Below are 22,826 nucleotides of genomic sequence, written 5' to 3' on the forward strand. Positions count from 1 at the left end.
TAATCAAATAAAATTAATGTACCAAATAACCATCCTATAATTCTTTTCTCCCATTAGATTAAAATGATCTAAGAAATACTAAAAGAATAATCTATAATAATTTTAATGTGATCATTTAATTTTCTATAATGTCTCATAAAATAGTACAGTAACTTCTATAGGTCTGCCACTTTCACATTCTTCTTTAAATGTCATTCTTTATAAATACAGTGGTCCCTTATCCATGGAGGATATGATCCAATAACCCCAGAGGATGCCTGAAACCATGGATAGTGCTGAACCCTGTGTGTACAATGTTTTTTCCTATACATACATATCTTTTCACTTAAGAAAGCACTCTACTGCTTCTCTCTGGCATATCCAAAAAAGTTGAACACAAGTACTAGGATACAGTGACAGATTTGAACACAAGAACGAGGATACCATGATAGAGATGGCTACAAGTGACTAATGGGCAGGCAGCATCTACGGTGTGGACACACTGGACAAAGGGATGATTCACATTCAGGGTGGGACAGCTCGAGATTTCATCACACTACTCAGAACAGCGTGCAATTTAAAATTTATGAATTGTTTATTTCTGGAATTTTCCATTTAATATTTTCGGATGGTGGCTGACCATGGGTTAACTGAAATCTGAGAATGTGAAACCATAGATAAGGGAGGACGACTGTAAACTCCTAAATTACACTAAACTTGAAGAAAGACATACTGAACAATTTGTTCTTGGTGCATATACGTGGTAGGAGAACAACATATAACTCTTTTTCCAGCTAAATCCACCCCAAGTAACAAAAACATCCAAGATAGTAACAGCCCTGGCCGGTGTGGCTCAGTTTGTTAGACTTCAGCCCATGCACTGAAGGGTTGCTGGTTCGATTCCCAGTCAGGGCACATGCCGGGGTTTCAGGCTCAATCTCTAGTGTGGGGCATGCAGGAAGCAGCCAATGGATGATGTTTTTCTCTCTCTGTCCGAGCCCCTCTTCCTTCCCCTCACTGTCTAAAAATCAATTAAAAAATATTTTTTAAAAAGAGACAATAACAAAAGCAGTAAGATAAATAAATATAAAACACTTTTTGAAGCTCTAAGTAAAATTCCAATTCCAAGCTCAAAAAGCAAATTAGGTGGCAGGTTAAAAAAAAAAAAAAAAAGCATCCATTTATAATGATTTATAATGACAGAAATTACTTACACTTAAAAATATATGGTAAATAATGACTACCAAAAAGAAATACGAGATAATATAACACAACTACATTAAAATTATAAACTCTAGAAAAATTTTTTAAAGGGGGGGGCATTCGCAAGCAAAACCAATACAAGGGAGTCAAAATCAACATTAGTAAAAGATATATTAGCACAAATCAAATAAAACTGAAGTTACATGAACAGAAAATTATTTGCAAAAAAAATGATAGACTATTTAAGCTACGAAAAATACACAGCCCTGGCCATTGTGGCTCAGTGGATTGAGCATCTTCCCATGCACCTGAGAGGCTGCCAGTTTGCTTCCCAGTCAGGCAACATGCCCAGGTTACGGGCTCGACCCCCAGTAGAGGCTATGCAGGAGGCAGCTGATCAGTGTTTCTCCTTCTCCCTTCCTCTTTCTCTAAAATTCATTAAAACATTTTTAAAAACAGAAAACATATATATCTAATGTACAGCGTCTTGGAAATGAAAAATTAGAAAGTGCAAGAAATTTTTCCCAACGGGAAAGACATTCTTTAACATAAATATTTAAAAAGGCACACAGGGTTTCTCTCAAGAGTAACCTTTAAAGAGATACCACTGCTGCATATTATTAAGTAATTTAAATATTTAAAACCAGAAAAATTATAACATAAGTTATCAAGAAAGGAAGAGATTATTTCTCCAATTCCAAACAGCAGTTACAGTAATAGACTTCACAGTATCAGATTTATCATAAAATATTTATAGTCTTCCTCTTTAATCAAATGAATTTTTCTAATAAGGCAAAAAGACTTAAAACCAAAATTACCTTCATTCCCTTTTTAACATATTTGGCATTGTCTTTTTCAATGTCATGCCATGATCTTATAGGTGTCTTCAATTCATCTCCAACCACCATTCCTGGCCCCTGAGTGGCTGGACCACCAATGAACATCATGATACGGGCACCAGTGTTGGGAAAAGTACACTATCAGATAAAAATAACTCGTCAAAAGAGTTTAAAGGAAAACATATGGATGTACATTTCTGATAATGAACTGTGATATACTCTTTCTAGAAAACAGGATATCATACATTTTCCAAGAAATAAAATAATCAAATGTTTAAAAACAAGATGTTTGTTTGAATACCTTTCTTTTAAAATCCTCTTTGAAATAATAGTGCCTTCCTAATTTTCAAATAAAACCTGGCAGGAACCAGCTTACCCCATGATCAAAGCTAACTTACATATGCAGTAGTAAAACAAATCAACATCATGAGCCTCCTGATGGACTAAGCACAACACAAATCAATACTGTCTTATAACCTGGAAAAGGGTAAATCTACTCATGAGGAAACATCACATAAACCCAAATTTAGATTTACTCTACAAACTCGTCTATACTCTTAAAAAATATTAATGTTATAAAACACAATAAAAACTGAGGAACTATTACAGATTAAAAGACACTAAAGAGACATAACAACTGAATATAATGCATGATCCAGAATTTTTTTTTGCTATAAAGGGTATGGTAAAATCTGAATAAAGTTTACAAATTAGAAAATTGTATTACATAAATGTTAATTTCCTGATCTTGTTAACTAAACTGCAGTTATACAAAAAAAAAACTGTTTCTGTAAATAAGAAATGTATACTAAAGTATTTAGAAGTAAAGGGATATCACGTTTATAACTGATTTCAAATGGCTTTCTAAAATTTACATTTAAATAGATATATAGAGAGAGATTTATATGAATATCGAGAAAAAAGGATAAAGCAAATGTCATAAAAATTAGCATTTGAGGAATCTGGGTAAAAGTTCAATTAATCTTTGAACTTTTCTCGTAACTTTTCCATATGTTTTAGAATAATGTCAAAGTAGAAAGTTAAAAGAATGATAGTAACAGATTATAACTCATTGTATAGAGTAGAAAAACCATGAGTCCATGGTGACATTAGTTAATAAATGAATAAACTGAAAATCAGATGAGTAAGGAAATATTTGCATGGTTTCAAAGATCCACCCTGGCCGGTTTGGCTCAGCGGTCAGAGCATCAGCCCGAGGACCAGAAAGGCCTGGGGTTCAGTTCCCGCTAAAGGTACGTACCTCGGTTGCAGTTTGTCCCCAGTCCCGGTTGGTGTCGTGTGGGTGGCAACCACTTTATGTATCTCTCTCACATCGATGTTTCTCCCTCTCTCTTCCACCCTCTCTCCTTCCCACTCTATCTGAAGATAAATGCAAAAAGTAAAAATAAAAAATAAATAAATGTTTAAAAAATAAATGAAATGATCCTCACCATCTAATGTTTACTAATTATAAAGAGAGGGGGAATAAGAATAATTTTACAGTGGAGAAAACTAGAAGATACAATCTTAATGAGTGATCATTTGTCTCAGTAATGAGACAAATAAAAATCATGTGATACCTGATAGGATGCAATGAGAACAAAGCACAGCTTGTGTGATATATGCAAAACCTGAATCTAATCGTGAGGAAAAATCAAGAAAAACCTAAGTTGAGAGACATTCTACAGAAAAACTGGCCTGAATCTTCCAAAATGTCAAAGTCATGAAAGTCAAGGAAAACCTAAGGAACTGTTCCAGACTGAAGACCACTAAACAGACATAACCACTAAATGGATGCCTCTGAACTAAATCCTTTTAGTAAAAGAAATTACTGGAATAATCAGCAAAACTTGAATGAGGTCTGAGAATTACATGGTAGTAATATATCAGGTTAATATTCTGATTGGAACCGTTGTATTGTGGTCATGTAGGAGAATATCCTGGTGTGTAAGAAACACAACCAAAGTATTCAAGGGATCAGGAACATCATGTCAAATAATTCAGGGAGAAATTTTGCAACTATTCGTAAATTTGATAGCACTTCAAATTTTTTAAAAACATTTTTTAGCCCTGGCCGGTTTGGCTCAGCGGTTAGAGCGTTGGCCTGCGGTCGGGAGAGACCCGGGTTCGGTTCCCGCTAAGGGCGCGTACTTCGGTTGCAGTTAGTCCCCGGCCCTGGTTGGTCGTGCGGGTGGCAGCCACTCGATGTGTCCCTTTCACGTTGATGTTTCTCTCTCTCTCTCTCTCCCTTCCACTCTATCTGTACAAAAATTGGAAAAATGTCCTCGGATGAGGATAAAAAAAAAAAAAAAAAAAATTTTTTTAAATAACTCTCTCCTAATTATAAGGTTAAGATCTGAGATACTGAAAATTTTCAAATTCTACTTAAAAGTAAAATTGGTCAGCCCTTGCAGGGTAGCTTGGTTGCATCATTGTCCCGATATGCCAAGGTTGTGGGTTCGATCGCTGCTCAGGACACATAAAAGAATCGACCAATGGCCCGGCCAGTGTGGCTCAACAGTTGAGCATCGACCCATGCACCAAAAGGACGCCAGTTCGATTCTCAGTCAGGGCACATGCCCAGGTTGTGGGCTCACTCCCCAGTGTAGGGCATGCAGGAGGCAGTCAATTGATGTTCTCTCTCAATAATGTTTCTATCTCTCCCTCTCCTTTCCTCTCTCTCTAAAATCAGTAAAGAAAAAAAATTTCTTTTTAAATCAACTGATGAATGCATAAATAAGTGGAACAACAAATCTGTTTCTCTTTCCTTGCCGCTCTCTAAAATAAATAAGCGTGCGTGTGTGTGTGTGTGTGTGTGTGTGTGTATTTTTATATATATTTAGATTTATATTTTAAAGTAGCCCTGGACCTGGTCAGTTTGACTCAGCAATAGAGCATCTGCCCACGGATCAATGAGTCGTGGGTTCAATTCTGGCCAAGGGCATGTACCTCAGTTGTGGTTCATCCCTTGCCCTGGTTGGGGTGATGTGGGAGGCAGCCAGTCAATGTGTCTCTCACATCGATGTTTCTCTCTCTCTCTCTCTCTCTCTCTCTAACTCTGTCTCCCTCTCTCCCCCTCCCACTCTATCTGAAGACAAATGGAAAAATATCCACAGGTGAGGATTAAAAAAAAAAAGTAGCCCTGGCCAGTGTGGCTCAGTTGGTTGGGCACTGTCCCATGCACCAAGGGGTTGCTGGTTCAATTCCTGGTCAGGGCACATGCCCAGGTTGCAAGCTTGATACCCAATTCCTGGTAGGGGGCATGTGGGAAACAGTGGATCAATGCTTTGCTCTTACATTGATGTTTCTCTTTCTCTCTCCCTCTCCCTTCCTCTCTCTCTAAAATCAATAAAAGTATTTTTTTAAAAAGGAAAATTGCCCTTATCCTACCACTGTTAACATTTGGGTGAACATCCTTCTATAAACCTCTCAATACACAAAAGGATAAACTGTAGATCAAACTTTAAACAAATAAAATCATATACTTGCACTCCTATGACCTCATTTTTTTCACTCAACATTATCTCGTACATATCATCCAATACACACACAAATACATTTACATTCCAAAATGAAGCAACTGTCACTACCTCAAGTAGTCCTACAGCTATGGAAAGTGCCACCCCAGAGGAACGCAAAGGTCTCTTTCCCTGTGGTACAGGCCAAGGGTCTCGCTGCAGTTCCCCCAGAAGATCTGTGAGATTCATGTCTATTTTCTGTACTGGTTGCAAGAATCTGCAAAACAAAATTAAATAAAATGTCATTTATTTGTGGGTGAGGGTTTCAAAAACAAACTATCTACTTTCTTAAAAACAGAGAAAAATAATTTGAATACAGGGTACACCAATGGTTCTCAAACTACTGGTAGAAGGGATTATTTTAACAAGTTTGCTGGTGCCAGAGTGTTGTTTCAGAAGGTCTGGGTGGGCCCAGGAATGTGCATTTCAAGCAAGCTCAGTGATGCTGACACTTCTGGTCCAGGAGTCACACTTTGAGTACAAATGCTATAAATGAAATAGTCAAACCAAGTATTACTTCAGGACTGAATCTTTCATTTACCAATCTAGTAAGTTTTAAGGTTATTGAAATTATTATGAGAAAATACATCAACTCAATTTTATTAACACTATCGTGATTTTGATAGTTTAGGGGGAAAAAGCTACCTCTAAAAGCAAAATGAAAAACTTTTGAGGCTCTTTCTTTTTGCTTGCCTTCCGTCAACAACAAAAATTAAGTTTTTCTTAACTTAAAAACAGAAAATCAGGACTATATCAAAACTTGCCCTGGCCGGTTTGGCTCAACAGTTAGAGCATCAGCCCGCGGGCCAGAGAGTCCCGGGTTCGGTTCCCACTAAGGGCACGTACCTCGGTTGCAGTTTGTCCCCAGCCCTGGTTGGGGTCATGTGGGTGGCGACCACTCGATGTGTCTCTCTCACATCAATGTTTCTCTCTCTCTCTTCCTTCCTCTCACCTTCCTGCTCTATCTGAAGATAAATGCAAAAATGTCCTAGGGTGAGGATAAAAATAAAACTAAAGTAACTCCTTACATTATAATAAACCAACCATTCTAATGATGTGATTCCATCTCAGCTCTTTAAAAAGTATACTAATGCAGTCTATTTATATTCCTAAAAATATTTAACAATATAGTTTCATTGAATGTCTGTGTTCCAGTTAAGGGTATGAGATGCTTAAAGTAGCTACATGAATTGTCAAATTCTCTTTGCCGTATTTAATTACCTATTGGAAGGAGGTGGCTGCTGTACCTGGGGACCACGTGTGGCTTGAGTAACGGGTACTTTAGAGAGCCCCAGCATTTCCTGTAAAGAGATTATTTCTGTGATATCCATTTCGTTACTCCTACAAAGATGTACCAACTATTCACCATGTGCAAGGTTCTATGCAAGGTTCTATGCTAGGTATTAGGAACACAAAAATAAAGAACAAAGTCTCTTTCCTCAGAAAGCAAAAGGTCTAGATGGAGACTATCAGGTAAACAATAACAATACAGTGAAATAATCAATAAAACAGAGCAAAGTAGCCCTGGCTGGGTAGGTCAACTGGTTAGAGCATCATCCTGATATGCCAAGGTTTCAGGTTCAATCCCCAGTCAGGGCATATACAAAAAGCAATCAATGAATACATAAATAAGTGGAACAAATCAACGTTTTCTCTCTCTCTCTCAAGTCAATAAATAAATTTAAGAAGAGCAAAGTACAAGGTGCTTTGTGAGAAAAGAAGAGGGATATTAGCTCAGAAATATTTTCTTTTTAATTAATAGTAAAATTAAGTTACTGTATAACCTGAATGCCTATATCTCTTAACTTGTATTCATTCATTCCTGTTATGTGCCAGTCATCTAATGGTGAAAAAATATATAGTTCCTCACCATATAGAAATTAAAATTTGGTAAAAGAGATAGGAGTTAATCAAATCAAAACATTAAATGTAAAATTGCAATCGTAATAAGTGTTACGCAGGACAGGTACATGGTATCATACAAAGGGATTTATAAGATACACATACTTTGTGTATCTATGCTTGTTAATTTTCTGACTTAATGCCTAACCAAACTGCTAGTTTGGTTTTGAATTTTAGAAGTGTGCACAATTTCTCTCTAAACATATAAAAATATTGTTATTTTACTAAATTTTCTCAAATCTAGAAATACTGAGTCATAAAGAGAGTAAAAGTTATTAACAGAAAATCAGAACATCTAAAGATTTGCCAAAAAATAGTATTAAACTAATCCTGCAGTTACTTCCTATAATGCTAGCAGGAACAGAACACTTTACTGCAGACTTACTATATGCTGAACTCTTTATATACACTATTTCCTCATAAAACAAGAATGAAGTAGATTTCTTAGTCCCACTTTACAAATCAAAACTGACACTCAGAAAGGCTAAGTAACTTGCCTAAGGTTCCACAACTAGGAAATGACAAAGCAACATATTAACCCAGGTTTTGCTACAAAACCCTATAATAGTTTACACTATACTGAGTGTTCTCAAATTATTTCATTTAGTACTAATAACCTTGCAAAGTAGATATTGTTTACCCTTTTCCATAAAATATGAGAAAAAAAGCAGAGATAAACCCCAGATCACACAACTTAGAAGAGTTTAAGATTTAAATCCAGGACTATTTGGGGAGCAAAGATCAGACTTTTTTTTTTTTTAATAACATTTATTTTTGTTTTTATTGATTGACTTTTGCAAGAGAGGAAGGGGAAGAGGGAAGGAGAGGGAGAGAGAGAGAAAGAGAGAGAGAGAGAAACAAACAATGATTTGTTGTTCCACTTATTTATGCACTCATTGGTTGATTCTTATATGTGCCCTGACTGGGGATCAAACCTGAAACCCTGGCATATTGGGGTAAGACTCTAACCAACTGACCTACCCTGCCAGGGCTATGACCAGACTCCTCAACCAGATAATTAGAGATAGAAGATAAAAACATTTTAATGGAGAAAAAAAATCAGCCTGCAGGCATTCATTGCCTGCCACAAAAAGGCAGGTGTTTTATGTTACATATGTATTATATAATTTAAGCAAAATATACTCTATAATCAGAACTAACATTAGGCCACTTTAAATAAATTAACAATTTAAAAATAACAACAGCAAACACATAAAGGCATAATCTATTTTAAATTCTCATGACCGACCTATGAGGTAAATACTGTTATCTCCCTTTTACATTTGAAAAAACTAAGGCACAGAATGGTTATAACTTGCCCACTTTCTCTCTTGTCTCATGGAAGGTACTCTGCTTCCTGTGCTCCTGAAGGAACCCCTACCATGTCTTCTGAAACTTCACCCTTGCTTCACTCACCCTCTCTAGTCTCTTTCCCTTCTGTGTATAAACACATTTAACTGTCCCTCCTAAATGAAACCTCTTAACTCGGTTCTCTCTTTCTCAAACCCCCACACTATCATCTTCCTTACCTTCAACAACAAACCTCAGGAAAGAACACAGACTCTAATTTTTTCCACATCCTCAAATTGTATTCACTACTCCTTCACTATCTTATTCACTGTTCACTATTCTCCCCATCCAAACCTGTGAATTGAATTCCTCCCATATTTTCTTTTAATTATTTTTATTATTATTTTTTTTTGTTACAGATGTTTCTCCTTTTTCCCCCACTGATACCCTCCTCCCCATCCCCCCTTCCCCAGCTTTGTTGTCTATGTCCATTGGTTATGTATACTCCTCCAGTATTTTCTATCTCAATGAAATCTAGCACCACTACTCCAATCTGCCAAGCTCCAAAAAAAAGTCATTTTCAAGATCTTTTCTTTTTCCATTTTGGGCTACCTGGATGCCTCCAAAGTCTTCATGTCTGTCTAATTTATGCCAGACTTATCTATCATCTTCTAGGGTAACTGTTCTGAACTGGGGATTGTATCAGAGCCCCTCTTAGAAAGTCTCTGAATACTTACATGAGCAATCCTACCCTTCCAACCATCTCCCAATACAAGCACATAATCACTCACTTTCTCATGGTCTACCAAAATATCCAGGCAGAAAAAAAATACTTTGAAAAATATTCCCAGATGATCCTAGTGTGCTATACAGAACTCCCTTGCGTTGAAAGATAAAGCTTCAATTGGCCCCAAAGATAAAAATGTTGTCCTAGGGTATGAAAAGAAATATACCCATAGTTCTTATATTAAAACCTCTTAAATCTTAAAATATGTCCCTTTGCCAAACATATAAAAAAAGTGTTTAGTTCCTAAGTGAAATGTCAAGAAAAAAAAGCTAATATTCTGCAGTTGCTTTCTCTTGGTCTTCTGCATGACGCTTCTACAAGACCTTCAAATCTCTAATAATATACTTTTAGTTTCACTCTAAATTTTAAAAATACCGTTTAAATGGAAAGATCTTCAATCTGTATGATAAAAAATTAAGGCAAATGAAAGAAAACTGATGCCAACTCTAAATATAAAGACTTTGTTACAATATAATTATATTACTCAATTATAATATAAATATTTTCTAGAAACTTACATCCAGAAGCTTTTTTAGACATATATAAAGTGATGCTCATACATAGGTGTTTGTTTACCTGCAGCTGTTTGGCAGACAAATCTTTTGTTCCTCTGAAGACATAGCTTTTGGAAATGCCTTCACATCCAAGTTCATGAACCTGCACCATTCTCCCAAAAGTAATAAGTCCAACCAAAGCTGTAGGTGGTAAAAGACTTAAGGACATCTGCATAGATTCTTTCAGAGCTTGTAAATCTTCATCTTCCATGCATGTATCAACCACATAGAGGAATATCAAAGGCATCTGAGGACCACGCTGTTAAAACATGTTACCATAAGAAAAAGAAAAAAAGTTGTTTTAAAGTATTAACACTTCAGCAGAATATATACAGGATAATCAATTAGTACATTTATACAATGGAATCCAAATAAAGACATTTCAGAAATGAAACAGGTTATATATGCATGAAAATACATCCAAGACATATCAGCAAAGGAAAAATTAAGTTTAAAAAAAATTATTTACTGACCTGGCCAGTTTTGCTCAGCGGTTAGAGCATTGGCCCACAGGTTCGATTTCAGTCAAGGGTACATACCTTGGTTGTGGTCCAGTCCCCAGCCCCAGTTGGGGTAGTGCAGGAGGCAACCAACTGATGCGTCTCTCTCACATTGATGTTTCTTTTTCTCTCTCTCTCCCTCCTTCCCACTCTATTTGAAGATAAACGGAAAAAATATCCTCAGGTGAGGATTTAAAAAAAAAAATTATATACAACCCTGGCCAGTGTAGTTCAATGGTTAGAGAATCAGCCCAAGCACCACAGGGTCGTGAACTCAGTGTCCGGTCAAGGGCACATACTGGGTTACAGGTTCAATCCCCAGACCTGGTTGGGGGCACGTGTGGGAGGCAACCAACTGATGTGTGTCTCACATCTCCCTCCTCCCCCACCCCCAACCTCCTTTCCTCCCTCCGTCCTGGCCTTACACTCTCCTCTCTTTAAAAAAAACAAAAACAGAAAAAGGAGGAAGAAAGGGGGAACATCTGTGATACTTTCAACAATAAAGTTAAAAATATATATATCCTTTGGTGAGAATTTAAAAAACAACATAACAATAATAATAAACTTTATTGTTATGTTTTTTATTGATTTTTTTTTTGAGAGATAGAAAGGGAGAAGGAGAAAGAGAGAGAAACTTTGATGAGAGAGAGAAAAGCATCAACACAGATCGGCTGCCTCCTGCATGCCCCCCACCGGGGATCAAGCCCACAACCCAGGCATGTGCCTTGACTGAGAATGGAACCAGTGACCTCTTGGTGCATAGGTCGACGCTCAGCCACTGAGCAACACCAGCCAGGCATACTAAACTTTTTTAAAAAATTATTTATATGAGGTTTCATTTCTTATAACAAGTATTTCTTTTAAAATTAAAAAAATAATAATAACTATAAAGCTTACAATCATGAAGTGAATTTGTAAAATAATTGCCTAAACCTGAATTGGATTGTGAGAGAACTAGAAACTAGCCAGGTTGGACAAATTACTGACTGGCTTGAGTGAGCCATATTCCGCTTTCTCTACAACATTCATAAACAATATTATCATTTTCACTCTTAAATATAGAAACAACTACCCTGGCAGGTTTGGCTCAGCGGTTAGAGCATCGGCCTGTGGTCCAGAGAGACCCGGGTTCGGTTCCCGCTAAGGGCATGTACCTCGGTTGCACTTTGTCCCCGGCCCTGGTTGGGTTGTGTGGGTGGCAGCCACTCAATGTGTCCCTTTCACGTTGATGTTTCTCTCTCTCTCTCCCCCTCCCACTCTAGCTGAACAAAAATGGAAAAATGTCCTCGGTGAGGATAATATAGAAACAACTACATAAAGCTATTCAGAAAGGGAAGAAAAATGATTTCCTGTGAAGGACCAGTGCAAGAATAATTTCATTAACTAGACTTGGGATATATCATCAGGCCCCAGCATCAATATTGACTAAGTATTTGTAAACTGACTTTCCAACTATAAAGCAAGAGTGATACTGTAGTGTTTAATGATTTACTCAGTATAGCAAATCACACCCTCCCATTCAATATTCTGGCCACCCATTAAATATCTACAACAGAGATATTGTCTTGCTTAAAATGACCCTGAGAGGTCTTATCTTTGAAATGCTCCATCAATTCAATGTAAAAATCAAGAATGATGCCTTTTAAGTCATCTCAATTTAACAACTTTTTTGGTATAAATTACTAAATATTTAAAACTTCCTTAAAGATTTACTCTTATGTTCTTACCAGAACTACATATTCAATGCTAGAAAACTGAGGTAAAAGTTCAGCAGGCTGATTCAGTTCAGATATACCAGCATAAGTAGGTGGAAACTACAAACAGAAAAGAAACAAAACAAATTTACAAATTATTTGCCAAAAAGAGTAATAAAATTTTAAACTGAAAATAAATATTTCCTAATCATATAATAATGAAAAAACTCAGTATTTTTATCAGATGAAAACAATTTCATCTTTCTTTTTAAATATACATATTTAAACCAGTATTACAGCATAAAAACCTGCAATGGGGGTTTTCTTACCTGATTCCTTTGATAACAAAAGTTGCAAGCCCAGAGTTTTGCTCGATAATCCACTTGACTGTTTTAAGAAAAGATACAATAGCTCACATTTCAGTTCAATTTTATAAGGATCTTAATCTCAGTAAAATTCATTTCTTTCTAAAATATGAATGCATTCAAATTGATAGTCAAAGTAATCTTTAAAAGTCATCTACTTTTAAATGTTGCCAATATCTAATCCATAATTTTAACATATACAAGTCTACTTAAATATATTGTAACTTTTTTTTTTTTTATCCTCACCTGAGGACATTTTTCCATTTTTTGTTCAGATAGAGCAGGAGGGAGAGAGAGGAAGAGAGAGAGAGAGAAACATCGACGTGAAGGGACACATCGAGTGGCTGCCACCCGCACGACCAACCAGGGCCGGGGACAAACTGCAACCGAGGTACGTGCCCTTAGCGGGAACCGAACCCGGGTCTCTCTGTACCGCAGGCCGACACTCCAACCGCTGAGCCAAACCGGCCAGGGCTATATTGTAACTTTTAACATATAGTTAATATCAATAAAATTAAGATAATTCTACTTTTTTCTTTAAATGACTTAACTTCTACTCAGATTTAGAAAACACTTATTAAATTAAAAAATATATTTACTGAATATTAGTATATATCAGCTATTATTCTAGGTGCTGATAACAGTAAACAAGACAGCAAAGGTCCCTGGTATCATTGAGCTTACATTCTAGGAAAGACAGACAGACAATAAACAAGTCAATACATACGCACAGAAGATACTTTTTAGACAGTGACAATAAAGATTAACAAAAACAAAGCAGGATGTGAGAATGTGTTTGGGAGGGCTACTTTAAAGGAAGGTCTTCTTCAACAACTGAAATATGATCTAAATGAAAAGGAACCAGTCACAAGAAAATCTGGGGGCAGAACAATCCAGGCAGAATGAATAGCTATTGCACAAGTGTCAAGGTAGAAATAAGTTTGACAAAAATCACAAAGAGGAGCCCTGGACAGGTAGTTCAGTTGGTTACAGTATTTTCCTGATACACCAAGGTTGTGGGTTCGATCCCAGTCAAGACACATTCAAGAATCAATCAATGAATGCATAAATAAGAGGAACAACAAATCCATGTTTTTCTCTCACTCACTCTCCCTTCCTCTCTCTCTAAAATAAATAATTTTTTTTTTTTAAATCAGAAAGAGGGCAAGGTATAAAGTAGATGAGAATTAGGAAAAGAGGGGATATAAGATGAGGGCAGAAAATATATAGAGGCTAGACCATGTAGTGCTTTAGAGAACTTCCTAAGGGTTTGGATTTTTGTTGTTGTTAATCCTCACCCAAGGATATTTTTTCCATTGATTTTACATAGAGTGGAAGGGAGGAAGGGAGAGAGAGAGAAACATCAATGTGAGGGAGACACATCAATTGGTTGCCTCCTACTCAACCCCAACCAGAGCCGGATATGGAACCCAAAACCCAGGTACGTGCCCTTGACCAGAATTAAACCCACAACCCTTCGGTCCGCAGGGCAACACTCTAACCGCTGAGCCAAACCAGCTAGGGCAGGGTTTGGCTTTGTTATTCCAACTACGATAAGAAGCTATTGGAGGATTTTAATAATCTGATATCCATTTGTAAAACTCTAGCTTCTGGCTGGAGAACAAACTGCTCAAAGATAAGAACCAAAACAGAGAGACCAGTTAGGAAGATAGTAACATTAACCAGGAAAAAGTTAGTATATCTTGGAGTGCATTAGCAGAGACTGAGTATAAGAGACAGAATCAGTAATGTTCTGGAGATAGAATCAACCAGATTTGCTAGTGGATTGGGGTGGGAGTGGGGGTAAGGGAGCAGTGGAAAGAAGAATAAAAATGATTCCTGTGATTCTGCTTATGCGACAAGAAAGCATAACATTTTCAAATATCATTTATGACTTTTCTAATTGACATGAGATGGAATGATACAAAGCCAGTACCAGTATCTAGAGAATACTGGTTGGACCTAACGGTTTAGAAAGGGACAATTTTACATCTGATCTCTTACCAACTTTACTACTCCTAAAATCTTACAGCTCTTTGGATTTGACTATCCTAATTGGAAGAAATAACTATAAACAAAAAGAAAGACTATTTATATAAATGAGCAATAAAGAAACTATATTTTAAAATTATATTGCCACATTAGTTTTTTCCATATATTTTAATTACCATAAAGGATTCAAAACTGCACGGCAAGTGGTCCTACTACACAAAACAGGTTCATATTGAATAGGTGGCAAATCGGGTCTCTCTTTCAGTGGTGTAAATAGGGCTGCTACTGGAACGACCATTCTTGTAGCTTCTAGTCGACTTGATGGCCAAACATTCCAACTAAATCGAACTCCATCTCGTTCTTCATTCTGTTGTATGAATTCCAAATAGGTTGTCATTGTAGAGCTTGATTCTTATTTCTGTAAAAGAATTTAAAAATATTCTCAAATTCTCTTAAGAAAATTCAAAATACATATGTTTTTCCCACTTTCAGCAATATTAATTCATTAGAAATCATGACCAAAGAAAATATTTATCTTGGAAAAAAATTAGCAAGCAACAATAACCCCACTTATAACAAAGTAATAAATGACTCTACTGAACACAATGCCCATTAGGCCCAATACAAAGTACTTTATCCTTCTTTATTCACTCTTGTGGAAAGTATGGCAAAAAATAATACATAATAAAATAAGTGTCCTATTTATTTAAGGGTATATAGGAAAGAAAGGCAAAAATGGGGGGAAATCTAGATCCTATAATTTCCACATCAGCCTTGTGTCTAATAAACATTGTCAAAAACATTAAATTCCAAAATTCATATGGTTTACAATCCAGAAAATGACAAGTTTCCACTAAATTTACTAGAAGAAAATGTTTAATGGTACACAACAAAATATTTTTCTAAAATTGGGTACTTCTGTTTTAGGCAGGTTGTGTGTGTGTGTGTGTGTGTGTAAATATAGGACATTGTGGCACAATAAATAAAACACTTAATATGTGGTGTTCTCTATGATTTATATATCATTTAACCACTTATGCAGAAACTTAATTCAGAACATTTTTTTTTTATCCTCACCCAAGGACATTTTTCGATATTTTGTTCAGATAGAGTGGGAGGGAGATAGAGAGAGAAACATCGACGTGAAAGGGACACATCAAGTGGTAGCAACCTGCACAACCCAACCAGGGCCGGGTACAAACTGCAACCGAGGTACATGCCCTTAGCAGGAACCGAACCCAGGTCTCTCTGGACCGCAGGCCGACGCTCTAACCGCTGATCCAAACCGGCCAGGGCTAATTCAGTACTTTTTTTTTTTTTTTTTTTATCCTCACCCGAGGAAATTTTTCCATTTTTTGTTCAGGTAGAGTGGGAGGGAGAGAGAGGAACAGAGAGAGAGAGAGAGAAACATCAATGTGAAAGGGACACATTGAGTGGCTGCCACCCGCACAACCGACCAGGGCCGGGGACAAACTGCAACCGAGGTACGTGCCCTTAGCGGGAACTGAACCCAGGTCTCTCAGGACCGCAGGCCGACGCTCTAACCGCTGAGCCAAACCGGCCAGGGCTAATTCAGTACATTTTTAACATTTCAACTTATGAGAGTATTTCAAACTCTAATTTAAGATATATAATTCAATTTCTGTAACAAAATTAAAAGACAGTTTTACATTCTCTTAAGAAAATTCAAAATGAGTATGTTTTTTCTACTTTCAGCAATATTAATTCATTAGAAATCATGACCAAATGAAAATATTTATCTCAGAAAAAATTAGCAAGCAACAATAACCCCACTTATAACATAATAAATAACTCTACTGAACCCAGTGCCAGTTAGGCCCAAGAAGAGGTAGTCTTTACTACCAGAGGGTGGGGGGAGCCACTCTGGTTTGGGGACAACATCAAGTAACATCTCCATCTTGTTACAAACTAACAGGATGCCAGCTTTCCTACCTAGGCACCAATTCTATCTCATGTTCTCAAACTGCAACATTTGTTAGTGATGGAAAGAAAATGTAAAAGTTAAAAGTCTGAGAGGATAGAGTTTCATGTGTTATGTGGCTGGCCAAAAGATATGTGGAAGAAATGAAGGAGATTAAGAACAGAAGACTGGCCCTGGCCAGGTTGTTCAGTTGGTTAGAGTGGCATTCTGGTATGTCAAGCTGAGGTTCAATCTCCGGTCAGGGCACATACAAGAAGCAACCAATGAATCAATCAATGCATAAATAAGTGGAACAACAAATCGATGTTTCTGTCTCGGGGAAAAAAAACTGAAGACTTATGAAGATAAGGTGACAAAAGAGTCAACGTGGATGCTGAAGTTGCTAAGAACAATGATGGGATGAGGAACTAATTCTCAAATATAAGTGAGGAATAAAAGTATAATTTGCTAAAAGTATACTATATATAATAATTTTAATTTTAGAAAATATTTCAAGTAGATTTTGATAATACAAATTACAGGAGTGAAACTTAACAAATAAAATTATCTTAAGCAGCTAAGAGGTTCCTGTACTTTAAAAGAAATAAGATGCCAATTATACCTCAATTAATAATAAAATTAAAATTAAGCACTATTTCTTCTTACCAGAATCTAACAGACAAGTAGAGAATCTTATGCTAATCAAGTTCATAGATTTTCCAAAGGATGATAAAGACTAAAGAGAAATTCTAAGATAATTAAATTTATTTAGGAAAAAATATCTTGAAGATAAATATAGGAGACAGTTTTGAGAAGGATGGTGTGAGCTCTCAAGAAAAGGAGGCTGTTGAAAGATGACGGTAAAACAAAGGCCTGAGAAAGTCAGAAGGTAGTTAGATGATGCCAACCTCAGTTCTAGCACAGGCGACAATAGAGAAACAACCTCCTCTGGGAGAGAAATCCAGTGTTTAGCAACAGCTTCCAGGCTACAGATGTGAATATAAATTCTAGGACTATGCAATCCCTCCCATTATTTCAACAGAAAATAAAGCAAATGAGGTTTTCTGTTCATTACATAATTAAACTTATAATCTAAGATGCATCTAAAATGCATCACCAAAAATCATTAAAATATACTAGACCAATCAGGTTTTTTCATCTGAACCACAAAACACCAAAAAATGGCCCTGGCCGGTTTGGCTCAGCGGTTGGAGCGTCGGCCTGCGGTCCGGAGAGACCCGGGTTCAGTTCCCACTAAGGGCACATACCTCGGTTGCAGTTTGTCCCCCGCCCTGATTGGTCGTGAGGGTGGCAGCCACTCGATGTGTCCCTTTCACGTCGATGTTTCTCTCTGTCTTCCTCTCTCTCCCTCCCAGTCTATCTGAACAAAAAAATGGAAAGGTGTCCTCGGGTGAGGATAAAAAAAAAAAACACCAAAAAATGTTTTGAGTGACTATTTTCTCAATTCTCCAAGAAATGATACATTAGTAGTACTTAGGTATTTGTCATACATTTTCTCAAAATGGATGAAGTGAGCCTGTCACTCGTAAAACAATTGATAGTATTTGTTGCCAGTGATAAAATTTGAGCTTTCAAGCAAATATTAAAATTTTGCAAAACTTGTATCCACTACCATGAGCTTCACAGCTTCCTGATAAGTGAAGACTTTTCTGGTGATATCAGTGGTGATATTAATGTGATTTTTTAAAACTATTCTATAACAAAATGTCAACATTTGGAAGATATACATTCTTTGGTGAAGCAGCATCTCCAAATTGAGACAGTATAGGGACTTGGGCCCCAGGAACGGAAATACACCAGATGGCCAGAAATGTCTAAACCATTGTTCCGCATATGCAATTGATTAAGGTTTGGCTGCTATATGACCTCCCTGGGATGGCAATAATGAGCAACACCAACATCTTGCAGTGCATTTGGGGAGACAGTTGCCAATCAACCTGACACAGAAATTTCCACTCTCTGGAACCTTCACAAGCCCACCTTTTCAGCAAGCGCCCTTTGTCCCCAGCTTATAGAAGCAGCCAAGCAGAGCTATCCTCCAGCCAGTTCAAAGGACCTTCCTTTCCTCTGTGCTGCCTCCCTTGTGCTTGAGCATAACCTTAATAAAATCCTGGAAATTTCTCTGGGGTTTCCTCTCATTTCTGTCTTGGGGAGGAACTCAAGAACCTCAAGGATGGTAACAAAATGATCGATTTATTATGTTACAATAGCATGCATAAGCAAATGATCTATTCAAAGTGCAGAATAGACCAATGGGTATTAATGAAACAGAGTATAAAAAGTTCACTTCTAAGGTTTCAGAGTCCACATTACAATTAACCCTTGATTTGTTAATTAAAACTGTTCGTTTTTGGTGTAGTATCCAAGAAGAATATGCACAATTAACTGAAAAAGCTATGAAAATAGCCCTCCTTTTTCCAAGTACATACCTATGAGCCAGATTTCCTTTATACAATTCAAACAAAAGACTGAATGTAAAAGTAGATATGAAAACCTACCAGGTGGTTTTTTTTTCTTTTTTGGATCCTCAATGTTTAAGATTAAAGGGTCTTGAGAACCACTGCTATTAGGACATTAGGTCTTAATTCAATCTGGGAGCCCAGAGAAAGGCTCTATGAGACTTAGCATGAAGACATTTACACACAGCCAATGGCCAGGTTTAAGTTTCTACAACAGGTAACAAAACTGGATTGTAATTCTACTCCTTACTTTTTATTAAGACATACTAAGTATCACTTGAGTGATATCTGAGCACAATTCCCCCTCTTCCTCATTCTCTTTCTCTCCTCTCAGATCATATTTGCTCACTAAATCACATCTATTGTTTTTTTTTTAAATATTTTTTCTTTACTGATTTTTAGAGAGAGAGGAAATGAGAAAGAAACATCGATGAGAGAGAATAACGACTGGCTGTCTCCTGCATGCCCCCCAATGGGGATTGGACCCACAACCTGGGCATGTACTCTGACCAGGAATCAAACCGGCAACCTCTTGGTACATGGGTCTATGCTCAACCACTGAGCCACACTGGCCGGGCTGTATTTCTTTTTTTATTACTTATCTTTATTGTTGACAGTATTATAGATGTCCCTTTTTTCCCCCATGAACACTCTCCTCCCTCTCCCACACCTCCCCCTTCACTGTACTGTTGTGTGTGTCCATGAGTTATACATATATGCATATACGTTCTTCGCTTTCTCTCTTCCCGTCCCCCATCCCCCATCCTCCATCCCTCTGAGGTTTGTCAGTCTGTTCCTACTTCCATGTCTCTGGATCTATTTTATTCATCAGTTTAACTTGTTCATTAGATTCCACAAATCCGTGAGATCATGCGATACTTGTCTTTCTCTGACTGGCTTATTTTGCTTAGCATAATACTCTCCAGGTCCCTCCATGTCATCTCAAAGAGTAAGAGGTCTTCCTTTCTCACAGCTATGTAGTATTTCACTGTGTAAATGTACCACAGCTTTTTTATCCACTCATCTATTGATGAACACTTGGGTTGTTTCCAGATCTTAGCAATTGTAAATAGTGCTGCTATGAACACAAGGGTGCATATATTCTTTCTGATTGGTGTTTCAGGCTTCTTAGGATATATTCCTAGAAGTGAGATCACTGGGTCAAATGGTAGTTCCATTTTTAATTTTTTGAGGAAACACCATATTGTTTTCCACATTTATTGTATTTCTTACATTCTCACTTCCCAGTAGTATTTTGAAAATCATCCCATCTGTTTCTTCTTTACTACTCCAAATAGACAGATAGATATATAGATATAGATATAGATATAGATATAGATATAGATATAGATATAGATATAGATATATGGATATGGATATGGATATATAGTCATGCATTTGCTCAATCTTAAAATCACGAATTCTAATACAAAATTTGCCAGGGTTGGTCCCATATCCAACAATGGCATATCTGAACTAGTTTTTATAAAATGGCATTATTTGATAAGCACTCTCTCCTCTAATACTATGTTTGCATAAAAGCACAAACCCAAATGAATATGACTCAGACACTATATTAGCATGCAGACAACATATTAGTCCCTATACATTTTCTAAGTGGTAAAAAACACAAAAGACCATTCTAAACAAATGTCTCATTTTTCAGCACAACTTATAATCAGTGGAAATTACTTTAAATAATTTCTCATGGTATAACTAAAGCAAAGAAACAAAGCAGTACGAGATTTTAACCTAGCATATCAAACACATGCCCACAGTACTTTACAAGGCTTTACCTATGATAGTTTGTCAACAATCCCATTTTAGCCCTTTTATAGATAACTAAATGAAAAACATCCTAAACTGCAAGTAAAATTGAGTTCCTCACAATCAGAAAATTAACAGAAAATTAAATGTGCCTCCTACTTTTCAGTTATAAGACCCTCAATGAAGCGTCCTCAACTATTTCCGATGACTAGTTTTATATAAGACCAATAGTTTAACCTCTTGGGTCCTCAATTCTCATCAGTAAGATGAGGGGTCTGGACTAGAAAACTACAAGGCCCTTTCTAATTCTAAAATTCTGAGTTAATTAAAAATGGTTGAAAGGAGGAGGAGAAAACTTAAGATGTCTTATCTATATTTAAATATAAAACTTTTTAAAGTAAGTTAATTTGGCTTTGAGGGGTGGAGGCTGAGGAAGTTCACGTGGAAAAGTCACTTCGACAAACACACTCCAGTGGCTGTATATAAGTTTACTATGACTTTTCCTTTCCCACCAAAAGGAGATAACACTAGGGCCGGTAAGATTGGTCCGATCTGAAAAGTGAACTCTGTTTGTAATCGAGGCCTCAGGCGTCAGCTTGACCTGACTCTCCCCTTTTCCCCTTTAACTCCCAAGGTCGAACTACGAGTGACGAAGACACCTCGGTTCAAAGTCTAGGGCACTTCAGACCTGGCAAGGACTGAACCAAGAAATCTAAGTGCCCAGAAGCGGCGATGGCCTGGGGTGGGGAAGGCAGATCGCTCCGGAGGCTGACCTGGGGTGCCGGGCCAGGTGCCGAGCTGCCGTTTCTCACTCGACAGCCAACACCTGATCCAGAGGAGCTGGGTGAGGTGAGGGGGCTGGGCCCCCTGGCCCCAAAAGAACGAAGCAGAGGGTAATGGGTGAGAGAGTGACAGGTTCAGTGCTCAGGGCTGCCCCGCAGGATCGAGCGAGCCTAGCCCGCCCCCAAGCACCGAGAGGGCAGAGCGGGCACCGCCCCGGAGACCCCGGCCCGCCCGCCTGCCAGGCGCCGCACTGCCGCCCCTCCCCCGCTGCCCGCAGAGCGCCCGCCGTCCCGGGAGAAGCCGGGAGGAGACAGCCCTGAAGTCGGTCCTTACCAGCGTCCCTCCTATGAAATCCACGCCGGTCGCAGCCTCCGCCCTGCAAAAATCAGTCCTTTGCGCCGAGCTGAAGCCGTGGCAGTGCAAGCAGGACCCGCGCCGCGCCGCCCCGCCCCCGGCCTCCGCGCAGAACTCTGCGGAGCCAACATGGCTGGTGCCGCCTCTGCCACGTCAAGGGGCGGGGCGGGGCTAGAGGGCGGGAAGGGGCGGGGCCGCCCGGAGGGGCGGGGCGACCGGCCGGAAAACTGGAGGGGAGGTTTCGGACGGGGTCTAATCTACCAGGTTCGGGAGGAATAGGAGGTGAGCGAAGGAAAGGTCCGGGGGGGGTCTGCAGCAGAGCCGCAGGGCGCCTGGGCCAGGGAACTGAAGGGAACGGTACGTGCCCGGCAGAGCAGGGCACGAAGAGGAGAGAGTGGAGGAAGGGTAAGGACGGAGCCGGACGGGCGGGGCGACGGAGACTAACCGGACGGAGGCCCCTGGGTGGAGCCCAGGACCGGGTGGAGCCGGAAACGGGAGTGAGGCTGCGGGTGGAGCGCCTTTCCCCTCGCCCTGGGAGCCCCAAGAAGGATGGGAACTGACTGGGTTGGCGCTCAGACTCCAGCTCGCCACGAGAAGTGGAGACATCCTCTTCCAGAGCATCCTGTCCTCGAGGGCCCTGGATGATTCCTAGATCATAGACATTTCCCCTTAAGAAGCAAAGTGAGAAGTTGTTCTTTTGAGGCAGGATAGTAAGAAGCCAAGAAAATCCCTCGGCGGGTGGAATGGGGAAACGGCTGATTCAGACTGGCCTCCTCCAGCACCGTGACCCACCTGCCTCCTTTGCACTGCCACCGCTTTTAGCACGAAACCCTCAGGGTCTGATCAGCATCAAATATTTGGAACAAAGCCTGGGGTCTGTTGACCACAGAGACAGAGT

General features: G+C 38.5%; 1 protein-coding gene across 1 annotated transcript in view; it reads right to left on the minus strand.

Moving 5' to 3' along the window:
* Positions 1–22,016, minus strand: part of SEC23A (Sec23 homolog A, COPII coat complex component) — a 66,093-nt gene extending 44,077 nt beyond the window's left edge. The window contains exons 1-8 of the mRNA XM_036256993.1: positions 21,908–22,016; positions 14,800–15,041; positions 12,596–12,653; positions 12,300–12,386; positions 10,095–10,331; positions 6,761–6,840; positions 5,612–5,756; positions 2,001–2,159 (exon numbers count right to left, since the gene is read on the minus strand). Coding sequence (XP_036112886.1) covers positions 2,001–2,159; positions 5,612–5,756; positions 6,761–6,840; positions 10,095–10,331; positions 12,300–12,386; positions 12,596–12,653; positions 14,800–15,020 — 987 coding nt within the window. The 5' untranslated portion in view covers positions 15,021–15,041; positions 21,908–22,016. The remainder of the gene's footprint in view (positions 1–2,000; positions 2,160–5,611; positions 5,757–6,760; positions 6,841–10,094; positions 10,332–12,299; positions 12,387–12,595; positions 12,654–14,799; positions 15,042–21,907) is intronic.
* Between the last annotated feature and the right edge of the window lie 810 nt (positions 22,017–22,826).

This window comes from Molossus molossus, unplaced genomic scaffold (assembly GCF_014108415.1).
Source record: "Molossus molossus isolate mMolMol1 unplaced genomic scaffold, mMolMol1.p scaffold_m16_p_1, whole genome shotgun sequence".
Taxonomy (NCBI): Eukaryota; Metazoa; Chordata; class Mammalia; order Chiroptera; family Molossidae; genus Molossus; species Molossus molossus.